Source organism: Ovis aries, chromosome 2, assembly GCF_016772045.2.
Source record: "Ovis aries strain OAR_USU_Benz2616 breed Rambouillet chromosome 2, ARS-UI_Ramb_v3.0, whole genome shotgun sequence".
In the NCBI taxonomy this organism is placed as follows: domain Eukaryota; kingdom Metazoa; phylum Chordata; class Mammalia; order Artiodactyla; family Bovidae; genus Ovis; species Ovis aries.
This window is the reverse complement of record NC_056055.1, coordinates 53,086,719-53,112,659: the sequence shown is the minus strand read 5'-3', so window position 1 is coordinate 53,112,659 and position 25,941 is coordinate 53,086,719. Positions and strand designations below refer to the sequence as shown.

At 40.1% G+C, this 25,941-nt stretch overlaps 1 protein-coding gene across 3 annotated transcripts in view; it reads left to right on the top strand.

The window, feature by feature from the left end:
* Positions 1–25,941, top strand: part of LOC101109422 (phospholipid-transporting ATPase FetA-like) — a 124,746-nt gene that overhangs the window by 17,912 nt on the left and 80,893 nt on the right. For all 3 annotated transcript variants that reach the window (XM_060409312.1, XM_060409310.1, XM_042243288.1), the window contains one exon: positions 22,536–22,613. In XM_060409312.1, the coding sequence (XP_060265295.1) occupies positions 22,571–22,613 (43 nt within the window). In that variant the 5' untranslated portion in view covers positions 22,536–22,570. The remainder of the gene's footprint in view (positions 1–22,535; positions 22,614–25,941) is intronic.

Genomic DNA, 25,941 nt, shown 5'->3' with positions numbered 1-25,941 from the left:
GCAGAGACATTACTTTGTCCACAAAGGTCCGTCTAGTCAAGGCTATGGTTTTTCCAGTAGTAATATATGGATGAAGACTCTTGAGAGTCCCTTGGATTGCAAGGAGATCCAACCAGTCCATTCTGAAGGCGATCAGCCCTGGGATTTCTTTGGAAGGAATGATGCTAAAGCTGAAACTCCAGTACTTTGGCCACCTCATGTGAAGAGTTGACTCATTGGAAAAGACTTTGATTTTGGGAGGGATTGGGGGCAGGAGAAGAAGGGGATGACTGAGGATGAGATGGCTGGATGGCATCACTGACTCGATGGACGCGAGTCTGAGTGAACTCTGGGAGTTGGTGATGGACAGGGAGGCCTGGCGTGCTGCGATTCATGAGGTCACAAAGAGTCGGACACGACTGAGCGACTGAACTGAACTGAATATGTGGATGTGAGAGTTGGACTATAAAGAAAGCTGAGCACTGAAGAATTGATGCTTTTGAACTGTGTCATTGGAGAAGACTCTTGAGAGTCCCTTGGACTGCAAGGAGATCCAATCAGTCCATCCTAAAGGAGATCAGTCCTGGGTGTTCATTGGAAGGACTGATGTTGAAGCTGAAATCCCAGTACTTTGGCCACCTGATGCAAAGAGCTGACTCATTTGAAAAGACCCTGATGTTGGGAAAGATCGAAGGCAGGAGGGGAAGGGGACGACAAAGGATGAGATGGTTAGATGGCATCACCGACTCAGTGGTATGAGTTTGGTGAACTCCAGGAGTTGGTGATAGACAGGGAGGCCTGGTATGCTGTGACTCATGGGGTTGCAAAGAATTGGACATGACTGAGTGACTGAACTGAACTTGTTATGCCCAGAGTCCGAGTCCCCAAAACTGAGAGAATAAGACGTCTACAGCAATGCAAAAGCATAAAGGGGTTTATTGCTAGCTTGAGTTAGGGCCCAGGTCTCATCCAGCACAGTGGAATCCAACACGAGCCCCAAGCTCTGAATCACATCTACTTTTATACAGACGGTTCTTTGTACCTGTAACAGCATAGCTGATTGGCTAAACCATAGGCGCTCACGGGACTTTTAACCTTGCATCCCTATCCGGATTGGCTCAGGTCTGGTGTGGGCGGGGGACTACGGGGATTTTTCTGATTGGTTGAGCTACACTGCCTGCGGGAGTTCCCAGTGCCTCAGCTTCCCTAGAGACTAAACCTCAGGCCTAGCCTGCCCCTTAGAGCCTGTCCTGGCTCCAGTTTGGTCCTAACAAACTGATACTGAACTGAGTGATGTTGGGCAAATTACTTAGCCTCTCCTTTGCCTTAGTTTCATCATCTGTAATTTGGAAATAATAATACAATGGTATTAATAATACAGTGGTATTCATGGTTGTAATACTAATCATAAGATTATTTTAAGGGCTAAGTGAAAAAAAGATATGTAGGTGTTGACAACATAATGAGGTCTGAATTAATGTTACCTCATTTATTATTTGGAGAAGGCAATGGCAGCCCACTCCAGTACTCTCGCCTGGAAAATCCCATGGACAGAGGAGCCCAGTGGGTTGCAGTCCATGGGGTCGCTAAGAGTCGGACATGACTGAGCAACTTCACTTTCACTTTTCACTTTCATGCATTGGAGAAGGAAGTGGCAACCCACTCCAGTGTTATTGCCTGGAGAATCCCAGGGATGTGGGAGCCTGGTGGGCTGCCGTCTATGGGGTCACACAGAGTCGGACACAACTGAAGTGACTCAGCAGCAGCAACGGCAGCATTTATTATTCAGAGAAGGCAATGGCAGCCCACTCCAGTACTCTTGCCTGGAAAATCCCATGGATGGAAGAGTCTGGTGGGCTGCAGTCCATGGGATTGCAACTGAGTGACTTCACTTTCACTTTTCACTTTCATGCATTGGAGAAGGAAATGACAACCCACTCCAGTGTTCTTGCCTGGAGAATCCCAGGCAAGAGCCTGGGACTGAAGCGACTTAGCAGTCACAGTAGCAGCAGCAGCATTTATTATTGGGCTTCCTGGTAGGTTAGATTGTAAAGAATCTGCTTTCATGCAGGAGACCTAGCTTCAATCCCTGGGTCAGGAAAATCCCCTGGAGAAGAAAATGCATTTCCTTCCTTCCTTCCTTTCACTCCAGTATTCTTGCCTAGAGAAACCCATGGACAGAAGAGCCTGGTAGGCTACAGTCCATAGGGTCACAAAAGTTGGACATGATCGAGCGACTTAGCACTTTTATTATTAAGTTTAATAATAGAGCTCTCCTCTTGCCTATTTATGTAAAATGCCTAAGCTTTTAGCTCGTAGACACTTTGTCATTAGTTTTGGCTGCCCGGTGGTCAACATGCCTTTAATATGTTAGCTTTCATTCTCAGTTAAGTCCATAAGGAATTTCAAATTCAAATACTTTTGGCATGAGCTAAGCCCAGCATAATTAGGAAACTGAATCTGCTACTAAAAAAAAATCACAGATCCAAAGCTACTTATGTATAATCTTTCATTTTGCATGCCACTGTCTTCTCTCCAAGCCTGACTTCTTAAGAGTTTGCCGCACTGTCACTCAGTGACCAAGTACAAGATAGAAATTCAAGTACAGGCCTTGTTAGCAAGTATTAGAAAAGTCCATACCAGTATCATGACATTATACAACTCCAGGGACACAGTTCCCATTGTGGTCTGTGAATGGTAACCACTAAAGATATGCAGTGTACAACCTGGGTGGCCACATATGTTGCCTCAGGCAAGGTAGCCAAGGAGATTAGACCTTCATTTTCTTGAAAAAATGGGAGACATTCTACACAACAAAAAAGAATCCCTGTGGTTTAAAATGGAGAAATGTTCACCCAAAGGATAGGAACGGGCCTTAAATTCAGGGCTTAGAATCAAAAAGCATGATTCCCAGGTCTGTTTTTTTTCCACTTAATATTTCTCAGAGCCTTAGTTTTCTCAGCTGTAAATGGATAATTACCTTTCCCTATATCTCAAGCGTAATAAGATAATTTTTATAAGCCATAAAACCTAAACAAATACAAATGATGAATTTCCCTTATTTCTTGTTATCATTTTTGTGCTAAGGAAAAACAGTCTTCAAAAGGTTTGTGATCTATCATTTATTCATGGTTCAGAAACTTAAAGGAATTTTTTTTTTAAGCAATGATTGATGTAGCTCTGATGATCAGATGCAAAGAACATTGCATAATGTTCTGTATAATGAGGAGTGTTTCTGAGAATATAAAATGAAGAGAGATGAAACTGATGGGGGAGAAAAGCATAATAGTTAACGGATTTTTTTACTCCTTTAGTTACTGTTGTAGTGAATTGTGTATTTTCCTACTAAAATAAAAGATCCAGTAGGTTTAAAACAATAAAATGAAGCTTAATGAATAGTATAATTATAAAATTCTAAAATCCATGGGTTGATAAGACCAAGTATACCATTTTTTTTTAATTGGAGGAAAATTGCTTTACAGTCTTGTGTTAGTTTCTGCCATACAACAACATGAATCAGCCATAATTATACATATATCCTCTCCCTCTTGAGTGTCCCTTCGCTTCCCCCATCCCTTCCCTTTAGGTCCCAAATATACCTTTTAAGAAAAAAAAATTCTTTTTTCATCTCTTGGTCATCCCTTTGAGAGAGCCCACTAGTAAGAAAACTGCTTGACCTCCAAAAGAGCCAAACAGGAAATTTTTTTTAAATTAATTTTAATGAAATATAGTTGATTTATAAAATTGTGTTAGTTTCTAGTATACAGCAAAGTGATTCAGTTATACATATATATAATAGTTTGCATCTGCTAATCCCAAGCTACCAATCCATCCCTCCCCCACCGCCCCCTCCCTTTTAGAAACCACAAAGGCTGTTCTCTTTGTGAGTCTGTTCTGGTTCATAGATTAGTTCACTTGTGTCATATTTTAGATTCCACATGTAAGTGGTATCATATGATATTTGTCTTTCTGACTTACTTCATTTAGTATGATAACCTCTAGGTCCATCCATACTGCTGTAAATGGCATTTTTTCATTCTTTTTTATGGCTGAGTAGTATTCCATATCAGTTCAGTTCAGTTGCTCAGTTATATTGGACTCCTTGCAACCCCATGGACTACAGCACGCCAGGCTTCCCCATCCATCACCAACTCTCAGAGCTTGCCCAAACGCATGCCCGTTTTTGATTGGGTTGTTTGTTACTGAGTTGTATGAGCTGTTCAAACAAGGAAATATTGAGTAACAACAAAACCCTGGGGCCACAGAGGCCTATGCACAATTACTAAGCCTTGACACCTTATTTACTTTTCTGTTTAGCTTTTCCCTTTGTATCTTCCATTTTTTAAATGTTTATCTAATTATATCCATAAAGTTTTTCATAACTGGCTATAAGTATTAATAAATAATGATAAAATTTTAATTAATATGACATATCTTTGATTTTAAAGGTTATTTGATTATCAGTGGAAAAAATTACTTGAATCTGTTTTTATCAAGACTTTCACTGCTTCTGTAAGACAAATGCCACTTTTTCTTGACTTCTCCACCTAGAATAACTCCTCCTTCAGAACTATTTTGGCATTTTGTTTCCTATCTTCTCCAAATCTCCTTAAAGCATTTATCATTTTTGCATTATATCTGTACTTTTAGATCTCATTATCTTCCTCATTCACAATCTTATTCATTTTGGAATTTCACTATAACATGTACACGATTGCTTCTTTTTTTGTTCCCAACTTTATTGAGATATAATTGACATTTAACACATTGTACAATGTAATTATTCAGTATACATATGTGTGTGTGTTAGTATGACTGATTGTAACCCCATGAACTGTAACCACCAGGCTCCTCAGTCCACAGGATTCTCCAAGCAAGAATACTGGAGTGGGTTGCCATTTCCTACTCTAGGGGATCTTCCCAATTCAGGGATTGAACCTGGGTCTCCTGCATTACAGGCAGATTCTTTACTGTCTGAACCACCAGGGAAGCCCATATATAAGTTGCATATGTATTTAATTTGTTTGAGTTGTGAAGTTTTATATATCCAGCCTATGGTTAATTGCCTTAAGAACCATCTCTTTGTAAACTACATTTTGTTTGGATCCTACTCATTTCCCTCCTATCCCATTGTCTTTTTCATCTTTTGCTTGGATTGTAGGCTGTAAATGGTGACGAAGAAGTCAGTTGTTCTTCCACTTTCATTTCTAAGATCTTGAAAATGAGGGAAACTAGATTTACAACTGAAAATTAAATTGTAAATTCAGCACAAATCAAGGCAAAGTTACCCAAAAATCACCCTTAAAAGACAGCCTGGGCAGATTAAGAGTTGACTAAATATATTTGTCTAAAGAATATTCATAAAGTGCTATTAGTTAACAAAGATGACATAGGAACACAAGAGTGAGAAGCATATTTTGGTTGTGCCTGTGCAAGTACTGTCCAGGGGAGAGAAGGTAGGTAGGTCACAAACTTGAACATTTCTCTTGCTGCTTTGTGGCCTGATGTTATTAAATGTTTAAAGCACACAATTTAATTTCCCTATTCTCTAATTCTGTGTTGATCAAGCAATCTTCTGATAATGATTGGTTTTTCATATATATATATCTTTTTCCAAGGAGAAAATATCTGAATGTGCCAAAGTAAAAGTTATAGTCACTGGGACAATTAATCAGTTTCATTACAAATAATCATCTGCCATTCTGGTCTTAATTAGCCTCTAAAACCTTATCAGTGTTAATGTGAATTGTGGATTCAGTCTCAGTGAACAGCCAAAACCAAGTTTCTGAGTCTAGAAACTGAAGTTCACATCCTAGACTTTATAGTGAATCACAAGGTAAATTCCACTTCATGGATATTTTACCTCATATAGAAAACCTGTCAAATGTCACCCCTTCTCCCATCCTCATTACAAATGCCTTAACTCATATATTCATTATTTTTTCCTCTCAATTACAAATAGCAGCATCTTAACTCATTTCCGGGCCATCAGTCAAGCTAGATTCCATTCTGATGCTGTATCTTTCTGAATCACAAGTCTGATCATGTTAACTAACCTTTTAAAGTATTCAGTGGCATTCTGCAATGTACTTCACTTCATGCCATTTCATATTTTGTGCCTCACTCCTGCCTGGAAAACTCCCATCCACCATGTTCACTAAGCTAACATAATATTTATTCTTGAAGACTCAGCTCAGGATCTGCTCGAGAAACATTACCAGATCCCTGCAATCTGGTTCAGATGCTTCGCATTTACACTTCTGTAGCACCCTGTCCTTAGCTCTCTCCTACTACCCACCACACTGCAATTTTTCCTTGTATGTCTCCCCTACTATCACTTCAAGGCAGTGATAGGGGTAGTATTTGATCCTGTTCTGCAACCCTTCAGTTCAGTCGCTCAGTCGTGTCCAACTCTTTGCAACCCCATGAATCGCAGCACGCCAGGCCTCCCTGTCTATCACCATCTCCCGGAGTTCACTCAGATTCACGTCCATCAAGTCTGTGATGCCATCCAGCCATCTCATCCTCTGTTGTCCCCTTCTCCTCCTGCCCCCAATCCCTCCCAGCATCAGAGTCTTTTCCAATGAGTCAACCCTTCGCATGAGGTGGCCAAAGTACTGGAGCTTCAGCTTTAGCATCATTCCTTCCAAAGAAATCCCAGGGTTGATCTCCTTCAGAATGGACTGGTTGGATCTTGCAGTCCAAGGGACTCTCAAGAGTCTTCTCCAACACCACAGTTCAAAAGGATCAATTCTTCGGCACTTAGCCTTCTTCACAGTCCAACTCTCACATCCATACGTGACCACAGGAAAAGCCATAGCCTTGACCAGATGGACCTTAGTCGGCAAAGTAATGTCTCTGCTTTTGAATATACTATCTAGGTTGGTCATGACTTTTCTTCAGCCCTAGTGTAATACTTGACACATTTGTTAAATAAAATTAGGAACCTTTCTATAACCTTACTCATTTCATTTAAACTTCAAAAAGTTTCTGCAGTCTCCTTTCATTTCCCCAATCTGTATTTTCTTCTTGATCTTTGACCATTCGTCCCTAGCCACTTTTGTTCCCACTTTGAACTTGTCATGTTCTTCATCTGCATCTTCAGAGCCCTATGGCCAACCACCCATCGTGTGTGAGTGTGTGTGCATGTATCCATTCATGAAAAGATTGTCAGGTGTCATAAATTAGTGAATGGCATTGTAATGTATAATTCTTCCTGTTGTTGTGTTAGTTGGTCAGTCGTATCTGACTCTTTTGAAAGTATAATTCTTCCTGTAGAATGAAATGTAACAAAATAAAAATAAATTAATATTAAAGAAAATATAATTGAAAAGGTAAGTAGCTTCTTCTGCTTGACTATGCCAAAGCCTTTGACTGTGTGGATCACAGTAAACTGTGGAAAATTCTGAAAGAGATGGGAATACAGACCACCTGACCTGCCTCTTGAGAAATCTGTATGCAGGTCAGGAAGCAACAGTTAGAACTGGACATGGAACAACTTCTGTTGCTTCCCTGGTGGCTCAGAGGATAAAGCGTCTGCCTGCAATGCAGGAGACCAGAGTTCGACCCCTGGGTTGGGAAGATGCCCTGGAGAAGGAAATGGCAACCCACTCCAGTATTGTTGCCTGGAGAATCCCATGGACAGAGGAGCCTGGCGGGCTACAGTCCATGGGGTCACAAAGAGTCGGACACAACTGAGCAACTTCACACAAACACACATGGAACAACAGACTGGTTTCAAATAGGAAAAGGAGTATGTCAAGGCTGTATATTGTCACCCTGCTTATTTAACTTATATGCAGAGTACATCATGAGAAATACTGGGCTGGAGGAAGCACAAGCTGGAATCAAGATTGCTGGGAGAAATATCAATAACCTCAGATATGCGGTTGACACCACCCTTATGGCAGAAAGTGAAGAAGAAATAAAGAGCCTCTTGATGAAAGTAAAAGAGGAGAGTGAAAAATTTGGCTTAAAGCTCAACATTCAGAAAACTAAGATCATGGCATCCAGTCCCATCACTTCATGGGAAATAGATGGGGAAACAGTGGCTGACTTTATTTTTGGGGGCTCCAGAATCACTGCAGATGGTGATTGCAGCCATGAAATTAAAAGACACTTGCTCCTTGGAAGAAACGCTATGACCAACCTAGACAGCATATTAAAACTTAAACTTAAAAAGCAGAGACGTTACTTTGTCCACAAAGGTCTGTCTAGTCAAGGCTTTGGTTTTTCCAGTAGTCATGTATGGATGTGAGAATTGCACTATAAAGAAAGCTGAGGGTCGAAGAATTTATGCTTTTGAACTGTGTTGTTGGAGAAGACTCTTGAGAGTCCCTTGGACTGCAAGGAGATCCAACCAATCCATCCTAAAGGAGATCAGTCCTGGGTGTTCATTGGAAGGACTGATGTTGAAGCTGAAATTCCAGTACTTTGGCCACCTGATGCGAAGAGCTGACTCATTTGAAAAGACCCTGATTCTTGGAAAGATTGAGGGCAGAAGGGGATGACAGAGGATGAGGTGGTTGGATGGCATCACCGACTCAATGGACATGGGTTTGGGTAGACTCTGGTAGTTGGTGATGGATAGAGAGGCCTGGCGTGCTGCAGTTCCTGGGGTCACAAAGAGTTGGACACGACTGAGCGACTAAACTGAAATGAACTGAAGTAGCTTCTGGGTCTTAAATGAAAATTACTACATAAATGATAGCTCGTAGAATACACACAAAAATCAACCTCTTTGAGATGCAAATTCTAGGCAGTCAGCTAGGCTCACTCACTATTTTACTGTACACTGACTTAACACAGCTCCCAGTTCAGATTTATGCTTCAGTAAAAGCAGTGTATAGTATGAGCTTTCAAGGTTGCTTATGAAAGCTGACTTTATACAGCTATTAAATCTAAGAATGCCAGGTTCACAGTACTACATGTATGTTCTAGGCTTGATGATGTATTAAAGCAATGAAAAGTGGGGATTTTGCCTTCAAAAAGTATACAAGACTTTCTTTTATACAAAGAACTTAGAAACTTGTACCTCCTCTAGGAAACCCCAATTGGAAAGATACTAAATGAGTGCTCTCTTTACATATACATTTTTTAATTATTCAGTTTCAAAAAAGTTCCATTGGTTGTGATTGTATTGAAATTGTGGCTTAATCTGGGGGATAGTGTATATTTCTGCAATGTTGAGTCTCCCTATCAGGAACATGTTATTTCTATGTTAATTCAGGTCTTCTTCTACAGACCTCAGTAAAATTTTGTGACTTTTTGTATTGATCTATACATTTATTGTTAGGCATATTCCTAGTTGTTTTAAATCTTCTTGCCCTATGAAAGAGTTGCCCTATGACTGAAGTGACTTAGCATGCACACACACACACACACACCCCCTATGTAAATGGCACTTTTCCCATTTTTTCCCCAACTGCTTATTTTAAGTATCTAGAAAGGCCGTTTAGTTGTAAATTTAGTTTGTAACTAGGCACCTTACTGAAATCTTGTTATTTCTAATAGCAAGAATAATTCTAAGACCGGAAAGGGCAGTAGAAATTATCTTGTCCAACCTTCTTATGTATAGATGAGAAGACTCAGACTCAGGGTTGAGTTAAAATGTTAGAGTTCATGAATCTCTAATCATTGCATTTTATAAATACCATATTGTTGTGGGAAAATGAGGTAGTGAGACTGAGACAACAAACTACTAAGGTTGGGCCTCTCAAATCTATACCCTGCTATAGTCATCACCAATCCAGGGCTTACAAATTTAGTTCAATTTATGGCTTATCCTAAGACTAATCAGGTCCTAGGGGATCAATTCACTCTTTTCTTCTTGGAAAGAATAATTTATCAACAAAACACCTAATTTACAAGTTTTACCATGGGAAATCTTGTAACGTTTAGGTCATTGCTTTCAAGTGGCCAGCTCTACCCAGGAAACCAAATTCAAGGTCCCAGAATTACAACAAAGAGAACTGGATGTTTCTATATAGTAGTTACATTAAGATATGGTATTCTGATAGTCTGATAAACTGTTCTGTTCTAGTGATACTTCTTTCCAAATAATTCTCATTGGCATTATTATCAGAGAAACTTTTCCCCAGGCAGTGGTTGAAATAGTGGTTGAATAATTTTTATTCTAAAAACAGTCACTCCTTCACTCTCTCATGACCAACATGTTGGTGTTAATGAGTAGAGTTTCTCTTAGATTAGTTCTATTTTAATTTCATGCCTCCCTTTTTAGAGAGGGACCTAAGCCCCATGCTGAGATTTATTTAGGCTGTACTTTAATCTTATCAGCACATTTGTAAATCATCTCTTAAGCAGATTACTTCAGAAAATATTTCCATAGATGGTTAAACATTCACGAATATTGAGTTCTTGTTAACTTTCAAGGGCGTGGGTGAGCATGTTTAAAATCTGGTTCCCAAATTTTTACCATATTTGTCTTTTTGGATCCTGTAGCTTCCTTATCAAACACCCCACAGCTTCCTGAGATCAACCATACAACTGACCACTCAGCATAACCCAGAAGAAGTCCATCAGAAGTTACTGAAATTACGGGAGTGTAGGGATTCTCCATTAATTGGAGTTGCTGAGGAAGCCTGTAAAATAAATAATTGTGTCCACCTGCTCAATCTGTTGTCAGGACTGCAATGAGCAGAACTATTACTCTAGCTTTACATCGCATTTGTCTGAGTAGGCCCAACCAGTTGAGCTAGCACATGATTTGAATTTGTTGGATTGGAATTGTTTGGGAACACATGTAAGAATTAAAGATTTTAAAATTAAAAAAAATAAAAAACTTAAAAAAAAAGAAATATATAGAGTTAGGTTATTGGGAATCTCTGGGAGCTAAAATAGAGAATTGAAATCTCTAAAAGGATTTGAGGTTGAATAAGATTGGAGTTGAGTGCATTTAAGAATTAGGGCAAGCAGCAAACCTAAGATGTCCTAGATCTGTGCTGAAAAACAGATAAGGTGCTCATAGTTCATTTTATTGGCTGCTGCTTTTGTAGTAGGTGGATCAGCCAGATTTCAGGGCTCACAGGTGACCACATTGCCACATGATGGAAGGTGATGTAGGTGAAGGGTAAATATATAAAGGAGCACCCTCAAGGTCTGCATGCTTGTTCATCTCAGTGCTCACAAGCTAGGATAAGATAGAATTCAGGCAGGCCCTATTGTTGGCGCTTGCTTGCCTCCAGGGCTTAAGGTGAGGAGAAATCTAATGAATAAAGGAATTTATAAATAGAGTTGTCTGAAAATGTAGAGGCTATCTTAAGAGACAGTGATTTCTTCTTCACTGGAAGTATTTAAGCAAGGTGGTCAGGGTTGCTGGGGATGATTGCTCTGAGTGGGAGAATGAACCATTTATCTCCCAGTGCTTTTCCAATTGTGGAATTCTATAATTTTCAGAACCAAAGTGACCGTGAGAGGCCACGCAAGATCCAGGATGGCTCCCAGCTCAGACATGCCTGGTGGGAGTGGAAGGCGATGTGATTCTTCCCATTTGGGCTTAGTTTGATTGAGTCTGAACCCCCTGTGGCTCACTCTCCTTAGACCGAATAAAACCCCATTTGACATGAGAAAATGACTTGACAGCTTTAGTTGTCAACTGCCAGTTTAGCCTCAAAGCCAGTGCTTCCTGGGGATATGTGGGCACCAGGAGCCTCATATGGGAGTTACTTGAACTCCCACAGCTTGTTGACCTGGTAGCATTAGAAATGTTCTGCCTTCGGCTATGAAGTAGAGTAATGGAGCATAGACCACCAGCAGAGAAGTGGCACGTGGAACCAGAAAATCCCTTAGAGTCTAGGATTTGGGGTTATGTAAGTCACAGATTGTCCCCACTTTCTGGCTGCCACATGTGTATCTAATGAAGTAGTTCAGCTAAGAAGAATGTCTCTTTGGGATGGTTGTAACTGAGATGTACAGATCCCGGATAAATCATCAGATAAAATGTATTCTTGATGGCAGTTGTCTTGATGAAATTATTAGAAGGAGACATCTTATAACATGTATTATTCAGAAAGGATTTCCTTGGTCTGATTTTCTTAATGAACTCACCAATTGCTGGTCTTTATTCAAGTTCACAATTTTTTTTTTTTTTTTTTTTACATCTGATCTCCTATTTAGAAGCCAAGCCCTTTGCTAGGGCTTTATAGGTTACAGAAATTATGTAGGCATTTTCACACTTGCCAAGAGGGATGAAGTTGAGAAAAATAATTATAGTGCAAGAACAACTATTAGTTTTAGGGAAATGATGTCAACCAAGTGGTATGGGAGTTGGAATGGGAGAAATATTATTTTTGGATCAGGGAAGCAGAGAAACATCATTGAGAAGTTCATGGGATTTGAACAGGCCTTTGTAAGTTAACCTTTGAAATATTTTGACTGATACAGAGTAGGGCATTAGCCTTGGAAGGAACAGTGTGAGCAATGGCATAGGTGCAGGAAAGCATGGGCCATATAGAGGGAAAAGTACATAGGCCATTTTGAGTAAAGGTAAATAGTGGAAAAGAAAGATAAAAGAACAGTTTGTGTTCAAACTAGAGCATCTTGTATGTGTGGCTGAACTTCATTCAGTAACCCATGGGAAGCCACTGAAGGTTTCTGAGCTGGTAAGTCATGACCACTGTCTGCTCTAGGGCAGCAGTGGACAGTTTATAAAATTGGAAGCAAATCACAAGAAATTGAATCCAGGAGTAAGAATCTGATCTATTAGAAGGATTACAAAGGAGTTAATAGCTTCAGGAGACCCTCAGATGGAATTTCTAGAATCTGACAGGTGATCAGAGAAGGGAACAGAGGGTAACCCTTGTTTTACAAACAAGTTACAGAATAATAAGGCAGAGGAACAGATATGCTAACTAGCAGAGAAGGTAAGCAGTGTCATTTTGGAATATATTTATCTTGAGATGCAAGTGACCACCTAAGAGGAAATGTCCAACTGTTTAAGTTTAGTACTAGAGTTAGCTTTAGGAGCCAGGGCTAGAGATGCAGTGAGGAGATATGATATCATATATAACTCAGGGAAGAACCCACACAAAAAACAGGGATAAGAACAGTGCCTTGGAGGAAGCTCACCTAAATATGTGCAAGACACTATAAAAAAAAAAATACTAGACCATCCCCATGGAAAAGAAATGCAAAAAAGCAAAATGGCTGTCTGGGGAGGCCTTACAAATAGCTGTGAAAAGAAGAGAGGTGAAAAGCAAAGGAGAAAAGGAAAGATATAAGCACCTGAATGCAGAGTTCCAAACAATAGCAAGAAGAGATAAGAAAGCCTTCTTCAGTGATCAGTGCAAAGAAATAGAGTAAAACAACAGAATGGGAAAGACTAGAGATCTCTTCAAGAAAATTAGAGATACCAAGGGAACTTTTCATGCAAGGATGGGCTCGATAAAGGACAGAAATGGTATGGACCTAACAGAAGCAGAAGATATTAAGAAGAGGTGGCAAGAATACACGGAAGAACTGTACAAAAAGATCTTCATGACCCAGATAATCATGATGATGTGATCACTCATCTAGAGCCAGACATCTTGGAATGTGAAGTCAAATGGGCCTTAGAAAGCATCACTATGAACAAAGCTAGTAGAGGTGATGAAATTCCAGTTGAGCTGTTTCAAATCCTGAAAGATGATGCTGTGAAAGTGCTGCACTCAATATGCCAGTAAATTTGGAAAACTCAGCAGTGGCCACAGGACTGGAAAAGGTCAGTTTTCATTCCAATCCCAAAGAAAGGCAATGCCAAAGAATGCTCAAACTACCACACCATTGCACTCATCTCACATGCTAGTAAAGTAATGCTCAAAATTCTCCAAGCCAGGCTTTAGCAATACGTGAACCGTGAACTTCCTGATGTTCAAGCTGGTTTTAGAAAAGGCAGAAGAACCAGAGATCAAATTGCCAACATCCTCTGGATCATGGAAAAAGCAAGAGAGTTCCAGAAAAACATCTATTTCTGCTTTATTGACTATGCCAAAGCCTTTGACTGTGTGGATCACAATAAACTGTGGAAAATTCTGAAAGAGATGGGAATACCAGATCACCTGACCTGCCTCTTGAGAAATCTGTATGCGGGTCAGGAAGCAACAATTAGAACTGGACATGGAACAGACTGGTTCCAAATAGGAAAAGGAGTACATCAAGGCTGTCTATTGTCACCCTGCTTATTTAATTTATATGCAGAGTACATCATGAGAAACGCTGGACTGGAAGAAACACAAGCTAGAATCAAGATTGCTGGGAGAAATATCAATAACCTCAGGTATGCAGATGACACCACCCTTATGGCAGAAAGTGAAGAGGAACTAAAAGCCTCTTGATGAAAGTGAAAGAGGAGAGCGAAAAAGTTGGCTTAAAGCTCAACGTTCAGAAAACTAAGACCATGGCATCCAGTGCCATCACTTCATGGGAAATAGATGGGGAAACAGTGGAAACAGTGTCAGACTTTATTTTTTGGGGCTCCAAAATCACTGCAGATGGTGATTGCAGCCATGAAAATAAAGGACGCTTACTCTCTGGAAGAAAAGTTATGTCCAACCTGGATAGCATATTCAAAAGCAGAGACATTACTTTGCCTACTAAGGTCCATCTAGTCAAGGCTATGGTTTTTCCTGTGGTCATGTATGGATGTGAGAGTTGGACTGTGAAGAAGGCTGAGCGCTGAAGAATTGATGCTTTTGAATTGTGGTGTTGGGAGTAGACTCTTGAGAGTCCCTTGGACTGCAAGGAGATCCAACCAGTCCATTCTGAAGGAGATCAGCCCTGGGATTTCTTTGGAAGGAATGATGCTAAAGCTGAAGCTCCAGTACTTTGGCCACCTCATGGGAAGAGTTGACTCATTGGAAAAGACTCTGATGCTGGAGGGATTGGGAGCAGGAGGAGAAGGGGATAACAGAGGATGAGATGATGGTGATGAACAGGGAGGCCTGACATGCTGCGATTCATGGAGTCGCAAAGAGTCGGACACGACTGAGCGACTGAACTGAATTGAACTGATACTTTATCTTACATAGAGGGCTTCCCAGGTGGCGCTAGTGGTAAAGAATCTACCTGTCAGTGCAGGGGATGTAAGAGACCTGGGTTCGAGCCATAGGTCAGGAAGATCCCCCAGAGGAGGAAATGGCAACCCACTCCAGTATATTCTTGCCTGGAAAATTCCATGGACAGAGGAACCTCTCAGGCTCCTCTGTGTTGCAAAGAGTCCTTGCAACCAAGGTGAAGTGATTATGCTCATGTGAGAGATAAGAAGTTCAGACTGATTATCTCACTAGACCAAGGTCATACATTTGATAGTGCTGCCTCCAAGGTTTAGCGAAGGAGATCAGTCCTGGATGTTTATTGGAGGGCCTGATGCTGTAGCTGAAACTCCAATATTTTGGCCACCTCATGCAAAGAGCTGGCTCATTGGAAAAGACCATGATGCTGGGAGGGATTGAGGGCAGGAAGGGAAGGGGCTGACAAAGGATGAGATGACTGGATGGCATCACCAACTCGATGGACATGAGTTTGAGTGAACTCTGGGAGTTGGTGATGGACAGGGAGGCCTGGTGTGCTGTGATTTATGGGGTCGCAAAGAGTCGGACACGACTGAGCGACTGAACTGCACAGCCTAATTCTACTACATCACACTGTTGTTCAGATGCTAGTTCAGTTCAGTCGCTAGTTCAGTTCAGTTGCTCAGTCATGTCTGACTCTTTGGGACCCCATGAACCGCAGCACACCAGGCCTCCCTGTCCATCACCAACTACCGAGTCTACCCAAACCCATGTCCATTGAGTTGGTGATGCCATCCAACCATCTTATCCTCTGTCGTCCCCTTCTCCTCCTGCCCTCAATCTTTCCCAGCATCAGGGTCTTTTCAAATAAGTCAGCTCTTCACATCAAGTGGCCAAAGTATTGGAGTTTCAGCTTTCAGTCACTAAGTCATGTACGACTCTTTACGACCCCATGGGCTGCAGCATGCTAGGCCTCCCTATCCCCCACTGTCTCCCAGAATTTGTCCAGTCTGTTATCTTCTTCTCCTGCCTTCAACCTTTCCCAGCATTAGGGTCTTTCCCAATGAGTTGGCTCTTCGCATTGGGTGGCCACAGTATTGGAGCTTCAGCTTCAGCATCAGTCCTTCCAGTGAGTATTCAGGGTTGATCTCCTTGCTGTCCAAGAGACTCTCAAGAGTCTTCTCCAGCACCACAGTTCGAAAGCATCAGTTCTTCAGTGCTCTGCCTTCTTTATGATCCAGCTCTCACATCTGTACATAACTACCACATCACACTGCAGAGCTGTCAAAGAGGCATGGAGGAAAACCAAATTAATTGTCATGTAAACAAGGGAAGAGAAGACTAAATGTCTTAATGAACTGTGGTGTGACTGTGGGAGTAGAAAAGATGAGGGTGAGGAGGTGAAATATTTTCCGTGGTTCCCAGTAGTTCCAGCTTTTGTTGGTAATTTGTTTAAGACCACATAGATGCCAGTGTTAGGTACACTGAAAGAGGCTGTTTAAGGAATAGCTAGAGGTTAAGTTCCATCTACAAACATACATTTTCACTTGCTCAAGTAAGCACTTACCCTAGAAGCACCACCTGATCTTCTAACATTTTTTTAGCAGGAGAAACTATTTTTTCCATTTAGAATATAGAAAAATCCCAGATAAAGTCAGAGTTATTCAAGTTGAAGAAGAGGAAGTCCCTTCTCCTTTCTCCCCTCTAACCTTAATCCAGTTCAGAATAGGGTTCTGAAACCTCCTTGCTCTACATAATAGCTTTTGAAAAAAAAACCTGCTTTACATTAAATTTTGGTGGGACAGGGAGTGATAAAGGGAAATGACAGGTATTGCCTTTTATTATAGATGAGAAAAGCTAGAAAGCTGAGGGGAAGTATCATTTGTTTGTGCTATGCTGTGCTTAGTTGCTTCAGTCGTGACCGACTCTGCGACGCCATGGACCGTAGCCTGCCAGGCTCCTCTGGCCATGGGATTCTCCAGGCAAGAGTACTGGAGTGGATTGCCATTTCCTCCTTCAGGGGATCTTCCCGACCCAGGGATTGAACCCAAGTCTCTTATGTCTCCTGCACTGTCAGGTGGGTTCTTTACCACGAGCCCTACCTGGGAAGCCTAAGTACAGATAATTTAGAAATCCAGCGTAGAATAGTACAGGGATGTCCAAGCTCCCCAATAGTCAGCACTCTTTCTATTATCTCACTCTTGCTCCCAATTTTAAAACAAATAAAATTTGTTTAAAAAAGAACATAGCATTTAGTTTCTAAGATTCCATTGAACAGATACTTGTGACTACATGTATGTGTGAAATAGTCAAGACCAGCTTAGTAAAACACTGACTCACTTTTATAGACTGAAAGAAAGGGAAAATTAATTATCCCAAAGCCCCAGTGTTACACTACCTAATAAGGAACTTTCTCTGCAAGACAGCAAAATTACAAGTGCCAGGAGATTATGTGGACTCCAACATTTGTTCAGACCCAAATTAAAACTCTAGGCAGAAAAGAGGGGGTTCTGTAGTACACAATTGCTTTACAAAGCCTGTCTTATAGGCTGAGCAGATAACTCCTGGGGAAGACCATGAGTTTGAAAGTACAAGCAGTGGCTAAGAAACTGTTCTGTTTTGCAGGATTTTTTCTGTTCCATTGTGTTTGAAGTTTTGTTTTATATTCATCCTATATTCTTTTTGCTTTAAACCACTTGAAACCAAATCCAAGTTAATTGGAAGGTTATGAGGGATCCATGAACCACCTTTGGAAGAAGCAGATTGCAGACAAGGGTTTTGAAACTCTCTTCATTTTCCCTATTTAAAGGAAACAGTTTTAAAATACACACAGAAACACGTACACAGAATTTGACAAGTTCCCAGAAGCCAGGAATCAGACACAGGAAACTGAAGGAGATCTAGCCATCTAAGTGACCTCATAGACTAGTAGGTATTTCAACCTCTTCCTTCCCCAACCACAGGTTTAAAGTTGCTAAGTTTAGAAGATCTTTGTTTTCGTAGAGTGTTTTCCTGTCAGAAAGAATTTATGGTTGAAATAAGGGAAGGGTAAGGCAAGGACTCCCACTAAGAAGAGAGGTGTAGTGTGGAGTTCTGGCAGTTTTCAGGCTGTGCCTTTTAAAAGCCTTTCAGGGTAAGACTTGCTTTTGATTTTTTTTTTTTTTAGTATAGGTGCAGTTGCTCAGTCGTGTCCAGCTCTTTGTGACCCCGTGGACTGACTATAGCTTACCAGGCTCCTCCATCCATGGGATTTTCCAGGGAAGAGTACCAGAGTGGTTTGCCATTTCCTTGTCCAGGGGATCTTCCCAACCCAGGGATCAAACCTGTGTCTCCCACATTGCAGGAAGATGCTTTACCCTCTGAGCCACCAGGGCAGCCCTTAGTATAGGTGCTTCTGTTGAGTTTTTTTAAAAAAGAAGAAAGAATTAAGCAGAAACTTTCTATTACCTTTGCTGAGATTCATGGGGGTGGGGATTGAGACAGAGAAACACTGATTTCTGGGGTAACTCTGGGGATTTGTGCATCAGCTATAATAGCTAACACAGAGAAACCTTAATGGAGTAGACTGGAAGCATCCATGGTTTTACACAACTGTTTGGGGGAAATGTAGCTCTTCTTTTAATCCAGGGATGATGGGCACATCTCTTCTATGTGAGAGTCCTTCCCTCAGATTCTCATAAGCATTCAAGTCAACCCAGGGTTTGTTCCTTCGTTGGTAAAGAACTCTCTTCTCTGGAAGACAGATTTGCTTTTTGAAAGTCAGTAATGACTGTGTGCATGCTGTCTGTGATATTCTAGTACTGAGTCATTGGCTATGTTTGTATCACAAATATGCCCTTGCTAGACTACACTGTGTTTTAGTTTATGCAGTTTTCAGACTATGCTAATTATAAAGACTTTCTCTAATACTTTGCAGTTTGTAAATTCACTAGTTTTTATATATAAGTGTAGGGAGGGTACTGTATGCTGGCAGTACAGAATCACAGCTGTGGCTTGGGGGAACATGAAGTTGGTTTGCAGTGTGATGCCAGTTGGAACTCTAATCTAATAGACTGGTAGATCAGTACTCCACCCTCCACCCCATTTCTATGTTAGACAGTTCATTTCAAAGTCTAGGCAGCTTGGAGGTTATCAGTTCAAGGTGGGACCTTTCATTTCTACCATTAGATTCCCATGTCTAAATAAAAGAGCTTTTGTTTCTATAACTGTCTTATAAAGGCTGGTATTATTATTTCTTGACTTTTCCTTGATGACTTATTTATGACTCTGTTTTTCAATCTTCTTTTTAAAATGTTTTTATTTCTCCCTCCCAAATTTTTAGTAATTGTAAAGGGAAAAATAGTAAGTTTGCAGTGGGAAGTTCTGGCAGACACCAGCTTAGCTAAGCATTCCAGGTTCACATCACTAGGAGTGCATGTGACGACATGTACCCCCCGATATGACACAATGAGAAGGGCACACCAAACTCAAGTTGGGGCACGTTCTGTAAGAGAGCTGGCCAGTACCCTTCAACACTGTCAAGATTATGAAAACAAGGAAAGAATGAGGAACACTCACAGGTTGAATAAGGCATACAAGTAAATGTAACATGGGATCCTGGATTAGGTCCTGGAACAACAACATGACAACATTAATGGGAAGAATTGTAAATAAATAAATATTTTCTATACTTCAGTTAATAGTATTATACTAAGGTTAATTTCTTAGTTTGTTCATTGTTTTAAGGTTATATAAGATATTAACATAAGAAGGTGGGTGGAGAGTGTGTGGAAATCCTCTATATACTATTTTTGCAGCTCTTTTGTAAGTTTAAAATTATCTCAAAATAAAAATTTTAATGTAATAACCTGAATTGGGCCTACTCTTTTAATAAGTGTTATTTAGAAAATGACTTTCCTGAGTAAGAGGGGAAGAGTATTTCCTACCTGATATGTTCACTTTCCTGGAGAGGGAAATGGCAGCCCACTGCAGTGTTCTTGCCCGGAGAATCCCATGGACAGAGGAGCCTGGCAGCTGCAGTCCATGGGGTCACAGGAGTTGGACACGAATGAGTGACTCAGCCACCACCGCCATGTTCACTTTAATTTTTCAGTTCTTTTGTTATTATCATATATTGAATAGATATAAAGTTTATAACAAATTGTAAGTTCTAAAGAATAACACTGTGAGTACGAGTGTAGCTTGAAGTGCTCAGTATGCTTTTTCCATTCCACTTCCCCTCCCTTTCCCTACCTCTGTCCTAAATTTTGTTTTTCATTCCCTTGTTTTTCTTTATAGATTTACCTTGAACGTATTTATCCCTGATGATATAGTTTTGCATGATCTTTATGTAAGTGGAATAATACTTTATGTATTCTTTCACAGTTTGTTTTTTCCCTAAATATTATATTCCTGAAATTTAACAATGTTAACATGTATAACTTTGCTCACTCGTTTTCACTACTATGTAGCCTTCCATTTTATGAATATACCGCAAGTTACTTCTCTCTTCTACCATTATAGCCGTTTGGTTGGTTTCCAGTTTTGCTGTTGAGCGCGGTGCTAGTGGCATACATCCTTGTATGTGATGTATTATGACAGTTTCCCTTGGGTATATTCATAAGATGAACTAGCCAGGTTATAGGGTAAATGCTCCATCAGCTTTATGGGATAAGGCCAAATTGTTTTCCAAAGTAGCTGTCCAATTTTTAACATCAGCAACAGTGTGTAAGTGTTCCAGTAGTTCCACTTTCTCTCAGACACAGTATTACTAGACTTAAATTTCTTTTCACCAGCCTGGTCAGTCAGTTCAGTTCAGTTGCTCAGTCATGTCCAACTCTTTGCTACTCCATGAATCGCAGCACGCCAGGCCTCCCTGTCCACCACCAACTCCTGGAGTTCACTCAGAGTTGCGTCCATTGAGTCAGTGATGCCATCCAGCCATCTCATCCTCGGTCGTCCCCTTCTCCTCCTGCCCCCAATCCCTCCCAGCATCAGTCTTTTCCAATGAGTCAACTCTTCACATGAGGTGGCCAAAGTACTGGAGTTTCAGCTTTAGCATCATTCCTTCCAAAGGACACCCAGGGCTATAGGCATGTATATTAAAATGTTAAAATATTGATATTTATTGATTGACTACTTTTTTACTGTGGGAAATGTTGTCATATGTTATTTAATCCTCTCACAGGTCATCTTCTTAGCCCCCTAATGGAAACTAATGTTGTATTTAGTTTGTCATGCATAATTACCCCTAACCCTCTCTCTGGCAAATTTATTCCTTATCAAGTTTTTCCTCCATCTTGTATCTGCTTAATTTATTTTCTGGGTGTTTTTTAAATAGTCTCATTGTAGGAGAAATTTGAGACATGAAGTGGTTAATAACTTGTCTCAAGTCACATTGTTATTTTTTATTTTTCAAGAAAATGTTCTTTATTACTAATGCAGTAAAGACCTCAAACATGTTGTTGATTAGTACCAGACTTTGATATGAAACCCAGTTCTCTGGCTCCTAATCTTTTTTTTTTTTTTGCTCATCTCTTCCCTTTTTCCTCCCACATTGCATTTCTTCTTCCCTTCCCTCACATTTTTCTACTCCTTCTCTGAATTTAACAGCTTAAATGTACTTTTCAGTTGGCTGCTATGTTATGTGATGTGCATGCAGAGAGCATCAGAGGATTGGGTGAATGCCTGGTTCTAGCTAAATACTCATTAGTCAGGTCCCTGGCTGGCTGTTAAATGTCATAACCATTTCACATTCCGAGCTGAACTGCTTGTGTGCATTTAGCCAAGCTACCCTCTCAAAGCTGCTGATGGCCCTGTGGAATTTGAACCTACTGTGGGGGTTCCTGAGATTTCTTAGGGTGCCTCAAGAGTGGTGATGCTAGAATAGCGAATGTTGGTTAGGAACACACAGATTCTGCTGGCAGAAGAAACAGATCTTAGGTTGGGGTACAAAACTTGCAGCACATATGAGTTTTTTTGGCATACACAATATTTCATTTTACTTTTTAAAAATTTTGGATACTTTTATAGAAAGCATGCACTGATCAATTTGTCACAATAACCAGCACTTCATTTCTCATTTTACATCCTACTATTATTAACTCACTGGCACCTAAAGTTAGTCCTAAATTTTGGTATTATCTGTTTCACTAGACATAAAATATTTGTATCTATGTTAGATGAAAATCCATAAGTTAACTGCTGCCCGCTGGAATTATAGAATACTCCAGTCAGTAAAAAACTAATCAAAGGTATAGGCCCAGAACTTCACTGAAAGATCACCTAATAATTTCTTTTTCCTGTTTCCAAGTTTCAGCTAATTTTTCTGACAGATTATAGTTATCAGCTTAGATTTGGTTGCTAGAAAGTAGAATTTATTTCCAAGTTTTAAAACTATAACTTTATGATAAGGATGTTTGAAATGAATTCTAAAATTTAGCATATGTATTTTTAGAGGTAGATTTATTTTGGATTTTAGAGGTCAAGTTCCACGTTTCTTAAGTATATGTTTAAGTCAAATGGTATCGGCAATGAGAACTTCTCATTCTAAATGTTTTTATTTCCTTATAGAAATTCCGGGGAATAATAACTGAAACTACCCTGCGATGTCTGTATCTGAAAAGGAAAGTGAGGACAAACAAAATGGAGGTAGGGGAACTCTTAAATCTGTACATCATTATTGCCTCTAAAAAGTGCATACATGCTTGCACATGTGTGTGCACTCACATATAGGACAAATAAATAGACTGCCAGCCTACCAAACTACCAGTTGAGCTAACTGACCAGGAAAGGAAATATACTTTGCAGAAGTAAATCCTTTGTACTTAAAATGAGAGGCTCCACCATTTTGCTTTTTGAAAATTTTATTCTAAGTAGTTACAATTGCTCATCTTTTGTACTTTTATTGGAAGTTGAACAGGAAAACATGTGTTCCTTTTCCTCTCCCCATTGTTCACAACTGCCTCTTGCTAAAAGAGAAGCGGTCAATGTGAAAAATCAGTTGCTGAAGCAGATAAGGTCAGCTTTTGTAGACTTTTTACAGACAGGGCTAGTGAATCTGGCTATGGTGTGAGAGAGGATTTCTGTACCACTTTCATGCTTTCCTGTGGTGAATATAAGTACTAAAAGGAGCTGGGGTTATCACAGCCAAGGCATCTTTAAGGATAAACCAGCCTGACATGAAAAAAAAAAATCTTTTCCTGACATAGAAATTTTGAGAAAGCAAACCAGCCTGTAGTTCTATGTTTAGGCTTCCTATTGAGGAATGGAGAAGATACAGAGAATGAAATTAGGTCACTGATTTAAGGCCACACTACACCTTCTTTACTTTCTGTTATTAACACAGTTGTCTGATTCCTGGAAGTAGCCCATGACGAGGACAGAGGCCCTAGTTCCAGGAAGAGGAAGTCAGGCAACTCCCAACAGAGGGAAAAAGAAGCGAATCTGCTTGTACTCTCAGAACTGCTGAAAAAGAGAGGGCTGAGGAAAACAGGCTAACTGACCAATTTCTCCTGCATCTTCTTACGAACAGAAAACATGCAGGATAGTGTAAATCAATAAAATCAGAACATACCCTCACACCAGTACACAATAAACTTAAAACGGCTTGAAGACTTAGAAATATGACACCATAAAACTCCCAGAAGAGAACATATTAAAAACATTCTGATATAAACTGTAACAATGTTACAACAATGCCTTTGGTCAGTCTCCCAAGGCAATAGAAATAAAAGCAAAAATAAATTGTACCTTATCAAACCTACAAGCTTTTGTGCAGCAAAGGAAACCATAGGCAAAATGAAAAGACAACCTATGGATTGGGAGAAAATATTTGCAAATGATGTGACCAACAAGGACTTAATTTTTAAGCAGCTCATACAATTCAATAACAGCAACAGAAAAGCCAAACAACCCAATCAAAAAATGAACAGAATACCTAGACATTTCTCCAAAAAAGAAGTGCAAATAGCCAGTAGGCACATGAAAAAGGTGCTCAACATTGCTAATTATTAAAATGTAAATCAAGTTACAATGAAGTACTCGCCTGACACTTGTCAGAATGGCCATCATCAGAACACGCACCCCTTATGTTTTCAGCAGCACTGTTTGCAATAGCCAAGACATGGAAACAACCTAAATGTTCACAGGCAGATGAATGGATAAAGAAGATGTGGTGTGTGTGTGTATTTAGCTCCTTTTATCTCAGCTCCTACACACACACACACACACACACACACACACACACACACACGCCCTAAATGGAATATTATTCAGCCATAAAGAGATAAATGTTTGTCCCCTTGAATTCCATAGCCATGACTACTTCAACTAGACCATCTCCTAGACTCTCCTTGTCTAAGCTAATTTTCAATCTTCTATAGTTCCAACTTTTCATCTGTAATTCACATTTTCTCACTCTTGTTTCAGCCAAACACAAATAAACTTTGAATTAACATGCGATGGGGAAAACACTTGGTCATCCCAGTCTTTTCTTAACAGTATTCACAAGCCCTAGGGAATCTTGAATTAATCTTTTATTGTCTCATCTAAAACTTTTTTTCCTGCCTTTAGCATCTCAAACATGACTGGCTACTCTCTTTCCTTAAATTTGTCTTCTTTTTCTCAGACTTTTAGTTTCTTCTCCTAGATGATTGTGCAAACTGAAGTTTTAACCACTCTTCTCATTGTTCCAGCTTTTCCTTTTTTCAGAGGCATCTTAAGAAATTCAACTTTCTAGGCCTCATTTTTTCTTTCCTTCATGGTGAAAATCCTACTCTTCTTTTTCATAGCAGGTGTGGGAACAAAGAGCCAGAACTAGGTGTTGGTTAATCCCATTACCCACTTTGAAGTCTCAGTCTGTCTCCACCAACTCAGGCTCTGAACTTTGGGATCTGCCTGCTTTATTTTATTCGTAAACTCAAAGAGGGAGGTATGTATTCAGTTGTTGTCCAGAGCCTCAACTCCATGTATCCCTTGGGGCTGCTACACTTAGATGGAATAGCTTGCTACACCCAGATAAGTTGCTGGAAAAACCTGTTAGACCTTTATTAAGTTAAAAACATAGTTAGTATGGGGGTGAGGGAACACATGTATACCTGTGGCTGATTTATGCTGATGTATGGCAAAAACCATCACATTACCATAAAGTAATTATCCTCCAATTTAAATTAATTATAAAAACATAGTTATATCTAGGATTAAATTTAATAAGAATGTGAAGTTTAATAAGAAAATATTAGAAACTTATTGAGCAGCACAAAATAATATTTTTGAAAAAATTTAGAGGCTGTGCTGTTGTGTCGGGTTTGGTTGGAGAGGCAAACACCAGAGGAGAGACTGATTTTATTAACCAATGCCTGAGCAAATTGAGAATGAACATAGTAGAAAAGCAACCTGCTCATGGACTAGATCACCTTAATACCGTAGAAACACTAGTTCTATCCTGGTACTCTGCTTTAATCAGGCAGCCATCTGGGTCCCTGAGAAAGTTCCTGTACAAGGAGCATAGGCCATGCAGCACCTCTAAATCCTAGATGCATCTAAGTTATCTGAGCCATACATGTTCCATTGCTTTGGACAACCTAAGTTATAATGGTTAACAGAAGCTCTCATATCATTAGGTTGTAAATAAGCCACTAACTAGTCAAAATAAACTGCAACCAAACTTTCTGTCAGTCCCATCTCAAATTCCCCCACCTTTATTAAGCTAATCCTAGTAACTGCAAGAATGAAACAATAAGAAAGAAACACTAGTCCAGAAGAACAAACTATAAGCTACATAGCTGGGTGGCAAACTAGCCCAGCAAAGACTTATAGCCACTTGTTTATGTTGTTCAGATCAGTTCAGTCACTCAGTTGTGTCTGACTCTTTGCAACTCCATGGACTGCAGCACGCCAGGCTTCCCTGTCCATTACCAACTCCTGGAGCTTACTCAAACTCATGTCCATTGAGTTTGTGATGCCATCCAACCATCTC